The sequence below is a fragment of the Echinops telfairi genome, unplaced genomic scaffold (assembly GCF_000313985.2).
Source record: "Echinops telfairi isolate 266 unplaced genomic scaffold, ASM31398v2 ScPeMD7_7420;HRSCAF=8458, whole genome shotgun sequence".
In the NCBI taxonomy this organism is placed as follows: Eukaryota; Metazoa; Chordata; class Mammalia; order Afrosoricida; family Tenrecidae; genus Echinops; species Echinops telfairi.
The window spans coordinates 10,969,622-10,986,779 of record NW_022111320.1 but is presented as its reverse complement, the minus strand read 5'-3'; the positions used below and the strand labels follow the sequence as shown (position 1 = coordinate 10,986,779).

The following is a 17,158-nucleotide window of genomic DNA, read 5'->3' as shown; positions in this document are numbered from 1 at the left end:
AAATGAGCAATGCTCATTACAATATACACCTTAATGGAAAGACATATTCAAGTGAAAACTCAAAAATGTCCAAGAACTTTAATGGTGAAATAGAGAAAATTTCAACTTTTTTAGAAGAAGCTAATGTTTGAACCATTAGCTTTATAAAACATGATCACACTTCTACTTTAATTTTCCTTCATGTTACCTTTCTTATTTTAATTTCTGTTTTTATCACCCAGGATCAGGACCCTGCATTTTTTGGACAGGACTCTCCTTTGGTCAAATCATCCCGACACTACTTGACTATTCGCTACACACTATTGCCGTTCCTCTATACTCTGTTTTATAAAGCCCATCTGTATGGTGAGACCGTAGCAAGGCCATTTCTTCACGAGTGAGTAAAATAGTCAATGACTTCACTATGTCTTGATTCAAAGTACGTTTTCACCCAGCTTCCCTCCTTGCTTTTTCCTTGCTCTCCTCCTTCCTTCTTTTTTCCTTTGTTCCTTCCTTCTTCCTCCTTCACATTCCCGGGTGCCACCGGACCTGTAAAAGATGAACAAACGGTGCAGTCAAGTAAAACACAAGTTAAAAATGAATTCAAAAGAAAAAAATGGAACAGAGAACCCAAACAAGCGATGAATAAGCGTTTTAATAAACTTAAATATATACTTTCCATATTTTCATTTTCTTTAGATTTTATGAAGATACAAATAGCTGGATTGAGGACACTCAATTCTTATGGGGTCCCGCATTACTTATTACTCCTGTCTTAAAACAGGTACATTTTGCACTCTTATTGCATGGAGGGAACTATGTATAACTATGTATAACCAAATTTAAATTACGTTATAAATTATCTTGAGGGTGGCTGTTTCAAGTTGGTATGTGACTCATTGAAATCTAAATTCTAGAAAAATTTTCAAATAATTATGATATCAAGTATATACGTGGTTATCAAATATATAATATCTAACTGGAAATAATATTATTACATAAAACTATTTAAAAAGCATGAGCTTTATTGAATGAAAGTTAATATTTGGAAAGTAACAATGAGATACCATTTAAGGACATGTAGATATAAATATTCTGCTATATTGTAAATTAAGTAGAATCTTAAAACTACATAGTTCCTATCATATAAAAGTGGTGAAAAAAGAACAGAATAAATTACTATACATTTTAATAGGTCTGTGTGTCCATGGATACATAGCAAAACAATTATGCTTTCCTTCACAATGACCAGTATTTTAAATATAAAAGCATTTATTTTGTTGTATCATGGACACTTAAATTATTTTCATTTTTACTGTTTGATTATAGTTTATAATGTTTTTGATTACAATTTATTAGAAATACTGGATTATATACCATAGATGAAGGTTCTCCTACTCCTTGATTATGAAAATGAACATTGATGTTGACTTGGTTCTCCTCTGTTAAATATTAACGTCAAAAAGTCTACAATCTTGTTTCCTTCCTTCTTCATAGGGGACAGAGATAGTGAGTGCTTATGTCCCTGATGCGACTTGGTATGATTATGAAACTGTAAGTCACATTAATGTACTTATGTGCTCACAAGTACTACCCTTGTGAATGTCCGTACTTAGAAATTCAACTCAAAACACCTACATTTGTGTATTTCAAGATTTCTGTCATGTTCAAAAAAGGAATGCGTTCATATTTTAGAATACACAAACATTTATTACATCTACTATTTGTTAGTATAAAGGTCTGTATTCTATGAGATAATCAAATTAAGAAAGGATGATAACGCACCGTAATTATTTCCTATTTGAAATTTATGTCTGATGATCAGTTGAATTAAATATTCAGGTACTCGTAATCCTTTGCTTCTGGCGAGCACATAGAAACTTTTGGAAAAGTATTTTAATTTCAACAACGAAAGGGCAACATCATAGCATCCATTCCCATAATCTGTTTTTTATTTGACCAACCAACAGATTTTCTGAACTATTTTTGTTAAATATATCATTCTACATATCAAGTATTTGTTAAATAGATCCTTCAGTTACCTATAAGGAATTATTTAAAGTATCTCACCCCAAATCACCCGCTTACAGAGATAAGCAATCAAATAGATACATAAATAGTGAAACTATTTAGGTATATTACTTATTACTATAATAAGAAAATGGATATCTTTCTTTATTTTTTCATAAAGAGAGTGTATTTCACTCCTGCTTTGGTAAGTTCCTCAAAAGAGAAACTTTCTTTAAAAGTTAGATATCAATATATTATTATTTATTTTAATGGCGTGGATGCTCAGAAAAGTACTTTTTCAGGTATCCATTTTAATTTTTCTGATCTGTACTTTGAGAACTTTATTAATAATTGATCATTTTAATTCCCACAAATAGGGTGAAAAAAGACCATGGAGAAAACAACGTGTTAATATGTATCTTCCAGCAGACAAAATAGGATTACATATCAGAGGAGGTTATATTATCCCCATCCAGCAGCCCGCTGTAACTACCACTGCCAGGTAAAATGAAAATTCACTGATCCATATTTAAAATGTAACATTTCACATGTGTTTTAACAAATCCTAGATTATCTAATTTTTACTTTTGTTCATCAGAAGATATTTGACGAATGGGAGAAATTTCTTTTCTTTTTTTTTTTTTAAGCAAAAGGGAAGGAATTTATTGGAGCCAATATGGAAAACCCTAGTGGGCCCCAGCATCCCCTACTGTGTAGGCATGCCCAGCAAAGGGTCACACCATTCACTGTGCCCCCATGTCCCAGAGGGACTCCCCTTGAGCCCAGCCCCAAAGCCCCAGGACTGGTGGGGGTGGGGACGGAAGAAATTTCTTATTGATAATTATGACCATCAGAGTTATGAAAAACACACACCAAATTTTATGTAGTGTTAAGTTTTTTATTTAAAATATGAATTGAACTGGAGTAGAATTTTATATCCAGTAGCTAAATACATTAAAAAAATACATAAAGGATTTTGTGTAATTAAAAACAATCTCCAATTGTTAATCAAACTATGAAATATCAACATGTTTAATATAATGATAAATCTATGTGTCAGTTTATATATATTTTTAGTTTTAATATCAAAAATATTTCTGCTAAAAATGAAATCTGGTGTTTTTATTCATTTTACTTATTTAACATATATCTAATTTTTCTCATTGAAAAACTGTTACTGTTGTACACATTAATTTTACTCATACCAATGGCCATATGTGAAGCAGAATTCCTACAAAATGATTTCATGGAAATAGGTTTATTTAAAGAATATCTCAGTGTTATTAATTTATTTTTAATCATATGTTCACCCAATCTTAACAGCCGGAAGAACCCCTTAGGACTTATAATTGCATTAGATGAAAATAACCAAGCAAAAGGAGACTTTTTCTGGGATGATGGAGAAACTATAGGTAAGTCTCAAAACGGATGAAATACTTTTTAATGTTCAATATGATGATGGGAAAATTACCTTCATTATTGGCATAAAATTACAACTGTTTAAAAAATATCACAAGCTTTCATTTTTAATTCCATTTTTTACATATTTAAACTTTCAGATTATTTTATATATGTTACATTGTTATTTCTATATATTTGATTAAAAGATCTATCTAATATGTGTTAAAAAAAATCAAAACATCATGGAAAGAATCCAATGGACAAATGGAGCACACAAAGGAATCGGACATACAAACGTCTCCACAACTCTGGGATGAGTAAAACTAGATGACACCTGGCCACCAGTACCCACTGCTTTATAAGGAATCACAACAGAAATTCCTGGGATCATAGGGAAAAAAGGAACAAAATTCAAAACCACAAAAAATACCCAAGATGAGGCTTTCTACTTCTGTAATGAGTTACAGACACAGAAACTTGCAGAGACATTATACCCTGTCTTATAGGACTGGAGAAGTCGGAAATGGCTTGAGGGCAGTGAGGAGTTTTGTTGTCTGCTTGTTTTGGCTAGTTGTCAGAAAGAGATCGCTAGTAACACTAAAGCTATGTCTCATAGTCACTCCTCAGGTCAAGAAATGAACTTGTTTCTATTACTCAGTTTTAAGTTACACAGCGGATAGGTCTAGAGGGAGAACCATAACATTGGTGGGTGGGTAGATGCATACCTGAGAATAATCTCCCATATAAGATCAAAAGGGCAACATTTGTAGGAAAAAAATCAGAAGGGTTAGGAAAGAGGAGGAATTCAAACAGGAAAAGCAGGTCTGAGGAGGGATAGCAGTCAGATGTATGACATGTGGAATGGAAAACTTATCTTCACCTAATTCATTATAAAATGAAAAATAATCTAATGCATAGGACATATGACTTAAAAACTATCTAATATGATAATTATACAGATAATGATTTCAGAAACTGAAAGTAAGCCAGTCATTTCTGAGTAATGGATTTATAAGCAAGCTTGCAAACAAACATAAATTGCCTGTAGTTGAGATTCTAATTCTAATTTTATTTTCCTATGATTGAAATTTTAATAAAATTACAGCACAAAGTATTATACATAAACCCTATGGTTCCCACTGTATGGTTTTACTATGCTTTTTCCAAATCAATTTAGTCTTAATTTCCTCTGTAGAAGAGACACATTGATTAAAACTTTTATTTTACGCATGGCAGAAAAAGATCTTTGTACTTCTCAATATTCTCCTCAAGATGTATTTTCTTGTTTATTGTGTTTCAAGTTCATCAAATTTTTGTCAATTAAAGAAAATATGTACAAAATTAAATTTGATGGCACAATTTTTCTAGGGTGAGTGATTGTTATGCGATTTAATAGATAAACTGCCATTCAATATCATTAATCTCTCTATATTTATTTATTTATTTATTTTTAAGGTTTATTTGATTTTCTTTTTCTTTTTCTTTTTTTTCTTTTTTAACATTTTATTAGGGGCTTATACAACTGTTATCCCAATCCATACACACATCAATTGTGTAAAGTGCATTTGTACATCGTTTCTCAAAAGTATTGATTTCTCTGAATTTTCAAAATAGTTTAATGGTCCTTGAAAATTTATGTAATCAATTATGCATTCATTAGATATGCTTATGGGGAAATGAAAATGCCAGGATTGGTTTATGTCAACATAACTTAAAAGGGAAATTGTATTATTGTTTTCAATAAAACTGTATCTTTTAAAAATTACTTAAGTATTATAAACCATAAAATAATCTAATTGAACATTTTAATAAAACTTTATTTTTATTCTCTTTCAGATACTATACAAAAAGACAACTACATATTATATACATTTTCAGTCTCTAATGTAAGCATTTTTCTTATACCCATAGTGCTATATGTACTTTTGCAATGTCTAGGTTGTTCTTTGATAAGGACCATATTTACAAAGATTTAACAAAGTTTTGCCATATTTAAATGGAAAGTAATGAAATAATTTACCACGTTAAATTATTAAATTTACCTTATAAAATAATAAATAAACTATGACCATAAAAATGTATATTGAAATATAATAGATGAGTTTGTGATCATATCATAGATACACAGAGGCATCTAAGTCATATTATGAAAATTTTAAATTATTGCTGAAAATAAGTTTTATAATAAGTTCATGAAAACCGCTAGAAAAGATTCCTATGGAGTACTTTTAAACATGCTACTTAGAAGAACTGCTATAGTGAAGGGGTAGATGAATTATTTTCTTCTTCTTTTATATCTCTATTATAATTTCAGTTTTTTGTTGAAATACTTCCTATTTTAACCTATGGTATTATGTACATTTTTCAGAACAGTTTAAATATAATATGCAATCATTCAACCTACCTGGACGGAACCTCTTTAGCTTTTGAGACTATTAAAATCCTTGGATTAACAGATTCTGTTACACAAGTTAATGTGTCAGAAACCAATCAAGCAGCGGCTTCCCATGCAAATTTTAGTTATGCTGCTTCCACTCAGGTAAATGGAACACTGCACACATTTAACAGCCATATCGTCTCGCATTTAATGATGCCTATGGTAATCATGCAAGTACTTGGTCTCGTGATATTTTCTTTCCTCATATTGTATATTTAGTTTTCTTCATTCTATCCATTTTAAAGTCAATATTCTATTTTAACTTCTACGAATTTGTACGTTGTTAACAGCTTGACGGCTTGCCATTGCTCACTCTCTATTTCATTTTGTCTTAGAAATGCCTTCCTGACATATTTTTTTGCCATCATCTATTTTGAAACCTAATTAATAATTGACTATAGCTTCTGAATGCTTGATCTTCTAATTTAAGACTTTAAACACTGATTTAATTAATTTATTCAGCCATTCTCCCTGATCCTCAATTCTCATTGTCTGACTTCACCACTTCATTTATGTGTCCCATTTGAGTACATCGCCTTCCACATCTTGTTTCCTTTGATAGTGAGAAGAAAGAAACTTGTCTCCGAATCGGAGTCTAAACTATGTTCTTCATCTGAGTGCATTACAGGGAGCTCTCGGGACCTTTACTTCTTCATCTGTAAATGTAATCTTAAAACCATAGTACAGCTTATATAATATGAAAAATGTCAGACAGACATAATTCAAAATCAGAAAGCTAAGTTCTATGCTACAAAACCATAGGCACCTTTGTCTACAAAGAAATCAAATGTGGAGCTATTGCAACTTGACACCTAGGTGCACACACTTCTGAGGGTGGTGTATACATTTCTTCAATTCTTCCCCAAATTATTCTGACCTCTGATTTATACCACATCAAAGTGTCAAATGGAGATTTCCTGGGGATTCAAATGATGTTCTTTTTGTTTATTTATCTATTTTAACTTTTTCTGAGTGTGAAACAAGTGAAGGTTTACAGGGCAGATAATCAATTTTATAGGAAAGCCATTTTAATTGGCATTTCCTTTTCTAGCACTCTACTAATGCCTACCATTTATATAAAAAAGCATATTGGAAAAACTAACAAATGAATTCTAAATTATTTGAGGTACAGAATTTTGCTTTATAGTATCCTTTTACATAAATCCACTCTATTGCTAATCTCTTTATTCTACTGGTTTCATGAAGAATGTTTTAGAAATATATGTAGTGGTTAACTATTCTGAATATGTAACCATACTATAATTTATAAATGCATCTAGCAGTGTCAGAAGATATCTTTGATGTCAATTCAACAAAACAATCTTTAAGAACTTTATGAAATTAGCAAGAGTTATCAAGAGGGAACAATGCAAATTCATTTCTATGGACATGTTTACCAGCTTGTTTGTATCTTTTGATTTTATACATGTACGAGTATAGACTGGACACTCATAACTTCATTATTCTGTTGGGCTTTGGTTGACTTTTATGTGAATATTCCTAAAAAGCAAAGTTGGAACACATCCAAAAATATGCTTTCCATAGAATAATTTGTTTGGGATTAAATCTTGCCCATGTTCTTCTGAAATACACTGATTATTCTGAAGCAATAATCAAGTATAGCATTGCATGTCCAAATAATAGATGAATTTGAATTAGAATATATCAAAAATGGGTTAAAATATAACAACTATTGTGAGGAGAGCCAGATAAATGTCACTTAGGAAAAACAACTTGTTCAAAAAACTATGCTAAGTATTTTAAATTTCATAATCCATTCATTCTATGAGTAGAAGTCATTGGGCTGATTTAGAGGGGAAACAGATAGAAAATAATACAAAGTCTACAATCTACCCAACGTAACATGAGCATTGAATGGCATAACAAAAACTTGAACTCGGGTGTCAATACAAGGAAGTTGCTTTTCCTCAATATTCTTTTACACCCATCTCACAGTTCCTGAAGCTTTCCTGCCTTGGGCTTTTAGCATTTCATCAGCATTTCTTTCTTTTTCCTGTTCTATACTTTTTTGCATTGTACTTGGGAGAGTTTTTGAAGCACTATATCATGTTATTAATGATTTGATGTTAGAAATTATGTGGTTGCTGCATTTCATGAAATGGTCAAATGTTTTAAAATTATTCATTGGTCAGAGACAGTATAACACATTTTTCTTTTCAAAGATTCTCCAAATTCTCGATCTCAAATTAAATCTTGGAAAGAGCTTTAAAGTTCAATGGAATCAAGTTTTCTCACAAAATGAAAAGTTTACTTGTTATCCGGATGCAGACGATGTAACTGAAGAAAAATGCAAGCAGCGTGGATGCATATGGGAATCGGTAAAAAGAATTTTACCCATGGCTCTGTCACGACTTTCACACAGGCATTTCGATGGAAACCCAGTGTCATTTCAGTGAGACAGCAGAGCAGGGACACTCATCTTGTGTAGCATTTACAATCTGAATTTGGCACCTTTGATATATTTTTTGATCTTATTTATTACTCCAAAGATGTAGTTTAATAACTGTCACACTAAATGGCTGTGCCTCTATTTTAATAAAATAGGACTCAATGGCTTACATTGTGTTACCTGAATCTGATTAGTTATGTAGGGGCTATTTCATGTCAGCAGGGAACAATCTTTCAAAAACCTTATCTCAAGGTATTAAATTTCTAAAATTGAGTGATAGGTGAGATCTTTTCCATTAAATGGTGATCATTTCTAGTTACCTCAAACGGGGGACCTTCCCTCAAATGGGAGAATGATAGTGCTGGATGGCAGATATTTTAATGGATGTTATAGAAAAGAGATTTGGAGAAAGTCTCCGTTTATCATATTTATTGCTCAGATCCTAAGACTTTTGCTTTAACATTGGGTTTTGCCACTAAAATAAAAATCATGTAAGTAAGGGATGAATTGCAAGTGTTACTCCACTAAAAAGTCAAGACCCAATTTCCAGCAATTTCCAGGAGTATATATGTTTCTTTCAGAGATGTAAAAACTCCTTTCCTGGAGAAAGGACCTCCATTACGTTGCTTGATAAAGCAGCATCATATTGACCATCAGATTAGGGAGGTGCTCTAAAGCAGGAGGAAAAATCAGAGGTCAATGAAAGTCAACTAGTGAATTATTTTTAGTTTTCCAGTAACTTCACTTTAACATGCATATTTCTAGTAAGTCCCCATTTCATGCATAGTATGATCCCTACTTCTACTATTAAAACCAACCTGAAGGGCATGTGTTAACAATTTATTTTACTACAGCAAAATATTTTTAAAATATGACAATGCAAAAATACCATTACAAAATCAGGCAAAAGAAAGCCAATATATTTGATGATTTAGAGTACTTATTATATAGTTGCATTTTCTCAGGAAACACAATTTATTCACTGATTCACTTTTTAAAAAAATATTGAAACCTTCTCTTCTCTAAGGAGCCCTGGTGGCTCTGTCAGGTAAACATTTGACAAATAACCAAAATTTGGTGGTTGAAAACCCACCAGCCGATTTAGGTGTTATAAAATTGATTCAATGACAGTGGATTGTTGTTTAGACTTAACGCAAAAGAAAGAAATGTTCTCGATATTACTCAAGGTAAATAAAATAATCTCGTTGCCCTGATGGAGCTTAAATTTTAGTGTGAGAAAATAAACAAATCACTGGAAAATGTGATGTGAAGTTATAGAAGTACTATGGAGAAAAAAATAAAGCAGTAAAAGAGAGAGAGGAAAAGCCAATTGTGTAATTTTAAAGATTGGATGAAGATGCTTCATTTGAGAAGGTGACAGTTATTAAAAGATATTCGAAGGAAATGAAGAAAAGGAATTATTTTTCAAGAGAAGAAAGACCAACTTGAAGTGGGAATGCCCATAACATAGTCTACAAGCAGTAAGGAGGGCCAGGTCTCTAAGGCAGAGAGAGCGAGGAGAACAATAGGTTGAGATGGTATCATAGAGCTACGGAAAGAGATCATGCAGGACAAATAGACCATTTTTAAGATTATAATTCTTTCCCTCTGAGATAGGATGTTGATAAGATTATGCAAATTACCGGAGACACAAAAAATATACAATTAGAAATAAGAATTCATGCATCAAACCCTGATGGTGCTTTGTTTTAGGTATTGGGCTACTAACTGCAGAGTTCAAGTGCATAAGCTACTCTGGTGAAAAGATAGGAGGCCTGTTCCAACGAATAAGTAAAACACATCAGTTTCAGAAGCCCAGTTCAGAAAGCAGTTCTACTTTATCCTACAGGGTCACTGTGACTCAGAATATAGTCCACACAGTGGGATGGGGTTTTTGGGTTTGGGTTTGCGGTTGACAATATACTAAGGTAGGAGGATCCGGTAAGAGATTGTTGCAATAGTGAAAGCAAAATATCAGGCACCATATCTAGAATAACACTAGTAGAGTAGTAAGAAATAGATGCTTTATGCATATATGTTTTTTCAGATAAAGCCAATATATTTCTTCTCTTTTATTGCATGTGGATTGAAAGAGATTTTAACTGTTTTTGCTGTTGCTCTTTTACAAGTAAACAGGAGAGGGAGTTGACATCCACAGACAATGGGAGGAGAAGACTTAGAGGGGAAGACTTTTGTTTTAGACAAACTAATAATGATAGAGACCTAACGGAAACCCAACAATTGTCCAGTTGTGAGTTGTATTAAACCTGAAGAAGTTTAGATTCTGATATAGTAGATCAGGCGTAAAATTTGGAATACACACACACACACACACACACACACACACACACACAAAGACCCACACACACATACACATATGGGGTACCCCCCCAAAAAGCAGAAGTTTTTTTTCAAAGCTCTGAATTTAATGTTTGTTACAAAATAACCTTATTAACTACATAATGCTTTCCATTACACTGAACACATTTGTCAAATCTGTGATTCCATTCTTGGAAACATTTTTCAAACTTACCTATTTGAATGACTGACAGCACCTTCCTTTTATTTTTTCCTTCACCTCTTCTATCTCTTCAAATCACTAACCTTTCGTGTCCCTCTTCATTAATGGAAATGAAAGGAAGTCAAATAAAAGGAGTGAGGTGAGGTGAGTAAGGTGTGTGGGACAAGAGAAGCACACTGTTTTTGCCAAAAACTGGCACTCTGTGAAGGCTTTGTTAGCAGCTGCATAGTGGTGGTGGCAAAACCAGTCCCCTGCTTGCCACAGATCAGGCCTTTTTTTGTCACACTCTGTTATGCTATCATGCAATCTATTCAGAATCTCTAAATAGAAACTTGATTAACAGTCTGGCCTGGTGGAATGAACTTCACATGCACTAGGCCCCTCACATAAAAAACAAATGAGCATCATGAATTGGGAAGTACACCCTCATATTCATACATAGTCTTAAAAGCCACCAGATGGGATGGGATCATCTAGTACAGGTGATAAGTTCAAAGACCAAATACTAGGTAATCTTAACTCTCATTGTCAGGAAAATCAGAATAAAAAAAGAAAAGCAACATAAAAGTGGAAAAGAATTAGGCTGAAACGAAAAGACTTCTGAGTGCTGAAAGTCATGATAAAAACATTTAAAGAGATTGAAAATTATCAACTCTGCAAATTGTGCTTATGAGTCAGTAAAATGTCGACTACACACTGACATTTAGATTTGGCAACATGGACATTTTGGATCCCCAACAAGAGGTATATTGTTGGAGAGGCAAGGGTAAAAGCCCCATTTGAGTGAGTTCAAATGTGAATTGAGGGATGAATTGGAGCTATAAAGAAAGCAGAGAAATAGGGCAGTAATTGAAGTTTAAGAGGTCACCTACTTCTTTTTTAACTGGGGAAAATAGCAAAATGACATTAAAAGTAAAACAAACAACAAACAAAGACATCCCTCACTGCCATCTAGTTGCTTCCTACTGAGAGTGACCAGAGCCCCGGGTAGAACTGCTCTTTGGGTTTCTGGCACTGTCACTCTTTGGAGTAGAAAGTCTTGTCTTTTTCTGAGGTGTGGCTGCTGGTTTCGAACAACAGGACCTTGCAGTTACAGTTCAACTTGTAACGACTTTGCAAGGAGGCACACAAATATCATTTACAACGAGTGGTTATATTAGTTATTCAGGGGAGGGTGCAAAATATTTTGGGGGAAGTGTTTTTGTAAGAAAGAAAGCAAAGGATTGGAAGCACTTTGGAAATGGGTTACCTTAATTAGAAGCACTGACCAGATACATCTCCTGAGAGTACACAAAGAGGTAGGCAGGTGGGTAGTGTGATTCAGATTTCGTTCCTTTCCTATTTAAAAAACAAGAAAACCAGGAGAATCCAGCGGGACTGTTGAAATGTGAAAAGAAATGAGAATGTCCTCTGGGTCAATGTCATTGTGACCTTCTGAGGAATTACAGTAGGATTGTACCCTGGGCACCTTTGTACCTCTGTAAGTATCTAAAGGGAGAGCTCTCAACATGCTTGCATGCATTTCCTAAGCCATATTCCATCACACAATTGTAGTTCTTGAGAAAATAGAAGATTGCCCACCCTCCGGGGATTTCACTTTTGCCAACTTAGTGTGCTAATGTAAGCAATGGACATAAGAACTGAAGTTCTAAAAAGGGGATGATTAGAGTAATGAACTAAAGAAACAAGCTCAGAGTTGGGCCAATCTCAGGGCTAGAGTGTGTGTTTGATCTGCATCTGGTCACTGTGTGTTCATGGAAAGTTAATTTACCTTATTTTCATGAGAAATAAGCTCTATTTTTTCCAAATTTGAATTTAATGATATTTGATGTGCTCCATATTACTGATAACTTAAGAAAAATAATCTTATCTTCAAAATCTTAGCACCTATCTCATTTTCTTAAGTTATATCAGTAACCACCTAACTTTAATTTTTTTCTTAGAGTTAATTGTTTGAAGGTCACATGAATTTTAAGGGTCCTACTGATTAAGTGAGCTCTAGGACAGTAAATCTCGAACTTCAGAAGTAATCTACTGCTGATTGTATGTAAATGTACTTGGACAAGGGCAGGTTTGTGAGTAAGCATTTTAAAAAGCTACTCAAAGGTACATTGCATATTCAATCAATTGTGCATTACCAAGTTGAACAAATCAAGCTTATAAATTTTTACCATTTCCTCTAAATTAAGTAACCAGATTATTTTCATACTAATTATTAAAAAAATAATGCTGAAAAAAATATCAATCAGAAGTATAGGTGAGGACAATTTTGATAAGAAAGGGGAAGTGGTAGTATAATGAACACTACCGGTGGGGGAGTCATAGACATGCTATACCCTTCTGCAAAGTCATTCATATTCATGATTCAATTCATATTCATTTCATGTGCTAAATTTGGGATGGGTGATCTATGTATTTCTCACTTACAGTTTGCTTTGCTTTTAACTGAAAGTATCAATGACTAAGTATCTGAGTAGTTTAAACAAAACAGGATCAATTTTTCTTTCATAAAATCAACCCCAGACCTAAAATATTATAATCTTAATATCCATTAGTGTCTCTAGAGCTTCCATTTGAATTTCAATCTCAAAATTACTTCTTGATGTCAACATTTGTACTAACATTTAGAACAGTTATGACAAAGGTGTCACCATTTAATCAGCTTATCTTCCTTTATGTTAAGGAACTTTGGAGATTAATACACATCTGTAAAATTATGTGTTTTAGATGAACAATTGGCTGCACTCAATATACATATATTGAGTTACTAAATAAAGAAGATGAGGGGGGTGGATTATAGAACAGAAAATGACCCTTTGTGTTACAGATAATCATTCTTTCACTTAGATTCCAATTCCCAACCTAGGTAAACATATCAGCTCTGAGCCTAGCACCACTTTCTTTTCAATTTTGAGGCAAGCAAGATTCAATTTTCAATCTTGGCTACCATAAGGATTCATCAAGAAAGGGGTAGTTTCTTGTGAATCAAAAAGTTAGGGTACAGAACTCTAAGCACATGTCTTTCGAAAGGTTATTATATTACTAATAATATTTGGGTCTATGTCTGTTTTTGCTCTTCAGATTGTGTTCATGTGCAAACATAGTCAAACATTATTAGTAATATACTTAATTCCTACAAAGGCAGCACAATCAAATTTTCTTTTCTGAGTTGAAAAGATATACATTTGATTCTTCTTTACTGGTCTATGGACAACATACAGATATTCTATTAACATTGTAGTACCAATGGTCTCTGATTGCACCGAAGGTGCATTGTGTTCTCTATAATCATATTTAGAAATACAAACAAAACAATAAATTTGTGTATCATTCAGTGTTATTGTTGATGCAGTCAGATTCTGTTGAGTTGGCTCTAACTCAAGCAAATATATATATATGAAACAAAATGTTGCCAAGTCTTTTGCAATTTTCATACTTTTGCTATGTTGGAGGTCATCATTGCTGTGTAATAATTTATAATTTAACAAGGGTTCATGAGGGTGGGAGGGAGCAAAAAATGAGGAGCTGGTACCAAGAGGTCAAGTTGAAAGCAAATGTTTTGAAAAAGATAATGGCAACGTATATACAGATGTGCTTGACACAATGGATTTATGGATTGTTATAAAAGCCGTGAGAGCCCTCACTAATATGATAAAAAGTATAAGTAAAAAATAAAAATAGATCAACATCACCTTTTTTAGAGTCACATATCACACACACACACACACATATATATATATATATATCAGATAAAGGATGTGATTTTTTTTTTCTTTTCTTTTTAAGACTTCTTTTGCCAGCAGAGCACCTGAGTGTTACTTCCCTAGACAAGACAATCCTTACTTGGTCAACACAGTCCAGTATTCCTCAATGGGTATAACTGCTGACCTTAATTTGAATCCTACTAAGGCTCGAATAAAGCTGCCATCTGAGCCTATCTCAACTCTTCGTGTAGAGGTGAAATATCACAAGAATGATATGCTGCAGTTCAAGGTATGATTAGCATAAGCTGCACCATTACTTACCTTTGCTTTGGAGGCAAGAGGCTTTTGAAATGATAAGGAAATTGGGATTATAATATAGATAGGTAAGGCTTAGATTTTAGTACAGTTTGAATCTATGAGAACAAAGGCCGTTAGGTTGTTATTTTATTTTTGCCTGTAGTTTTTTCACATAGCTCACAACTAGATGGTCAACAAGTGTAGTTCTTTATCTTTAGTATTTTTAAAATCAAATATAGTGATTTTAAAATTTAATTCTTACATAGAATAATTATTAAGTCACTGAAAATGGAACTATGTTGCTAATCAGACTTAAATGAACAAATAGATTGTTTGCTGTCTCCACAATTTTTTTAAAAGGTGTCTTAATTTTCTGGTCAATGAAAAATAAATAATATAGTAAATTTGGTCCCAATGTATACTGATGTGCATATAGAATTTGATATAGATATAGGAACCATAAATGTATAATTAGGGATTATATTGGTAGAAATGCTAGATATTCTTGTTTGAGCTGTGTTCCTTATCACTCAGAAACTAATTGTCCAGCTGTTTCCCACCGCCCTCTCTACTTTTTCAACTATGTTTTAAAATCTACTGCAATGCCCACCAAGAACTCACAGGTAAGGTTCATGATTTAGGAATGTATTATGGATGTTAATAGAATTCAGATCGAAATGCTCAGGACAGAGGCTTTAGTTGAAGACAAGGTCTTTCAGGTCTGTTAATTAATGCACAAGGACATACCATGCCACTCCAAGCCTCAACTGATGGCATTCAACTGTCGGTTCAACTAACCCGATTTCCCCAATTAAGTGCGCGGAGGCACCTCACTCCACAAGATGTTCTCTTGCCCTAAAGCACTCAGCTTTATTTGCCCTGTGGCCTGGGAAGTCCCCCTGTTTCCTACTCTGAGTCCTCTTACTCTTCAGTGTCACCGCTCTCTCTTGGACCAAGGAGGTTCACTTGGCAGGGATCGCACATTCCAGAGAGGCCAAGCTCCCCTCCTGGCTAATCCTGGTAGTAAAATCGCTCCCTTTTCCTACTGACATGATTTTCTCTATACTCAGCTGGTTGGCTGTCACTCAGAGCTGAACTGTGTCATATAATCAGGACTTTTCCCCACCTCTGAACTCACACCCATCATAAAGGAAAGTCATTTGGTGGGAATTATGGATACTACGGATTGAAGAATCATATTAAATAACCCACCTTTCTGCAAGCTGTTATTTCAATTATTCAAAATAAATTTTATGTATCAAGCTTAATAGCCAACTATATCTACTCTTATTATTCCCCACCATAGATTTATGATCCTCAAAAAAAGAGATATGAAGTTCCAGTACCATTAAACATTCCAACTACTCCAACAAGTTCATACGAAAACAGACTTTATGATGTTGAAATCAAGGAAAATCCTTTTGGGATCCAGATTCGTCGGAGAAGCACTGGAAAAATTATGTAAGAGATTGAACTATTTGATATGAATGTCATTTTAATTTTAGTTTACTATTGGGAAAGGTAATATGATGATTAAACACCCTTCTCTGTTCTAGCATCGTAGCACATAAACATACTTGTACTTGTATTAACTAGCTAGACCTCTTTTATTGTTTCTAATCTAGACAATTCAGATAATCAGGAAACATCATAGCATATCTATGTAAACATTAATTTATACTTTGGATGTGCTTGATGTATCATAGAATGTCTGACACATAATTCAAGTCAAGGCAAGATCCATAAACTTCATGAAAACATGAGGGGTATGGGAAAATGTATGTAATTTAAAAATTAGCTATGTGACTGTTTTATTAGAATTGTGGAAAATAGAGTTTGTTGTGAAAAATATCATAAATTTAACACTATCTCTGCTACTTACTTATGAAAGGGAATTAAGAGACATATCAAAGTATATTTTATAGGATACTGAGTAAATTCTCAAAATGTTATGCCTTTATAGTTAAAAGATTAAAAGACACTTCTATGTAATTTAAGCTTGCAAGGTTATCCTTTATAAGATAGGATGGTTGAGAGTCAGATAATAATGAAAAATGTCTGTTTTCAAAATAATTTTGTTGTTAAAAACAATATTTTTCTTAAAAATGCTGAACAGTTGCCTCATTTTATACAAAAAAGCATTATTTTCTAAGAGATAGTTGGACATTTTTATTATAAAATATTTGAAAATTTCTCACTTTGAATAAGTATACTTCTGTTCCCTGCTGCAAGTAATTCCGCTTCCTTCTCTCTTATCTTCTTGTAAGTTACTAGAATAAGAATACATTTTCCTTACACTATATTTTTAGATTTTGTCATAAGGCCTGATTTTTATAAATGCAAAATAAAATAAACAATCAATTTTAATATTTGAAATAATGATTGGTAAGGTTGGGATA

General features: G+C 33.2%; 1 protein-coding gene across 1 annotated transcript in view; it reads left to right on the top strand.

The window, feature by feature from the left end:
* Positions 1–17,158, top strand: part of SI (sucrase-isomaltase) — a 93,517-nt gene that overhangs the window by 35,657 nt on the left and 40,702 nt on the right. Inside the window, exons 17-26 of the mRNA XM_004704105.2 lie at positions 222–376; positions 679–763; positions 1,477–1,533; positions 2,367–2,491; positions 3,313–3,401; positions 5,227–5,276; positions 5,759–5,929; positions 8,011–8,166; positions 14,545–14,751; positions 16,066–16,220. Coding sequence (XP_004704162.1) covers positions 222–376; positions 679–763; positions 1,477–1,533; positions 2,367–2,491; positions 3,313–3,401; positions 5,227–5,276; positions 5,759–5,929; positions 8,011–8,166; positions 14,545–14,751; positions 16,066–16,220 — 1,250 coding nt within the window. The remainder of the gene's footprint in view (positions 1–221; positions 377–678; positions 764–1,476; positions 1,534–2,366; positions 2,492–3,312; positions 3,402–5,226; positions 5,277–5,758; positions 5,930–8,010; positions 8,167–14,544; positions 14,752–16,065; positions 16,221–17,158) is intronic.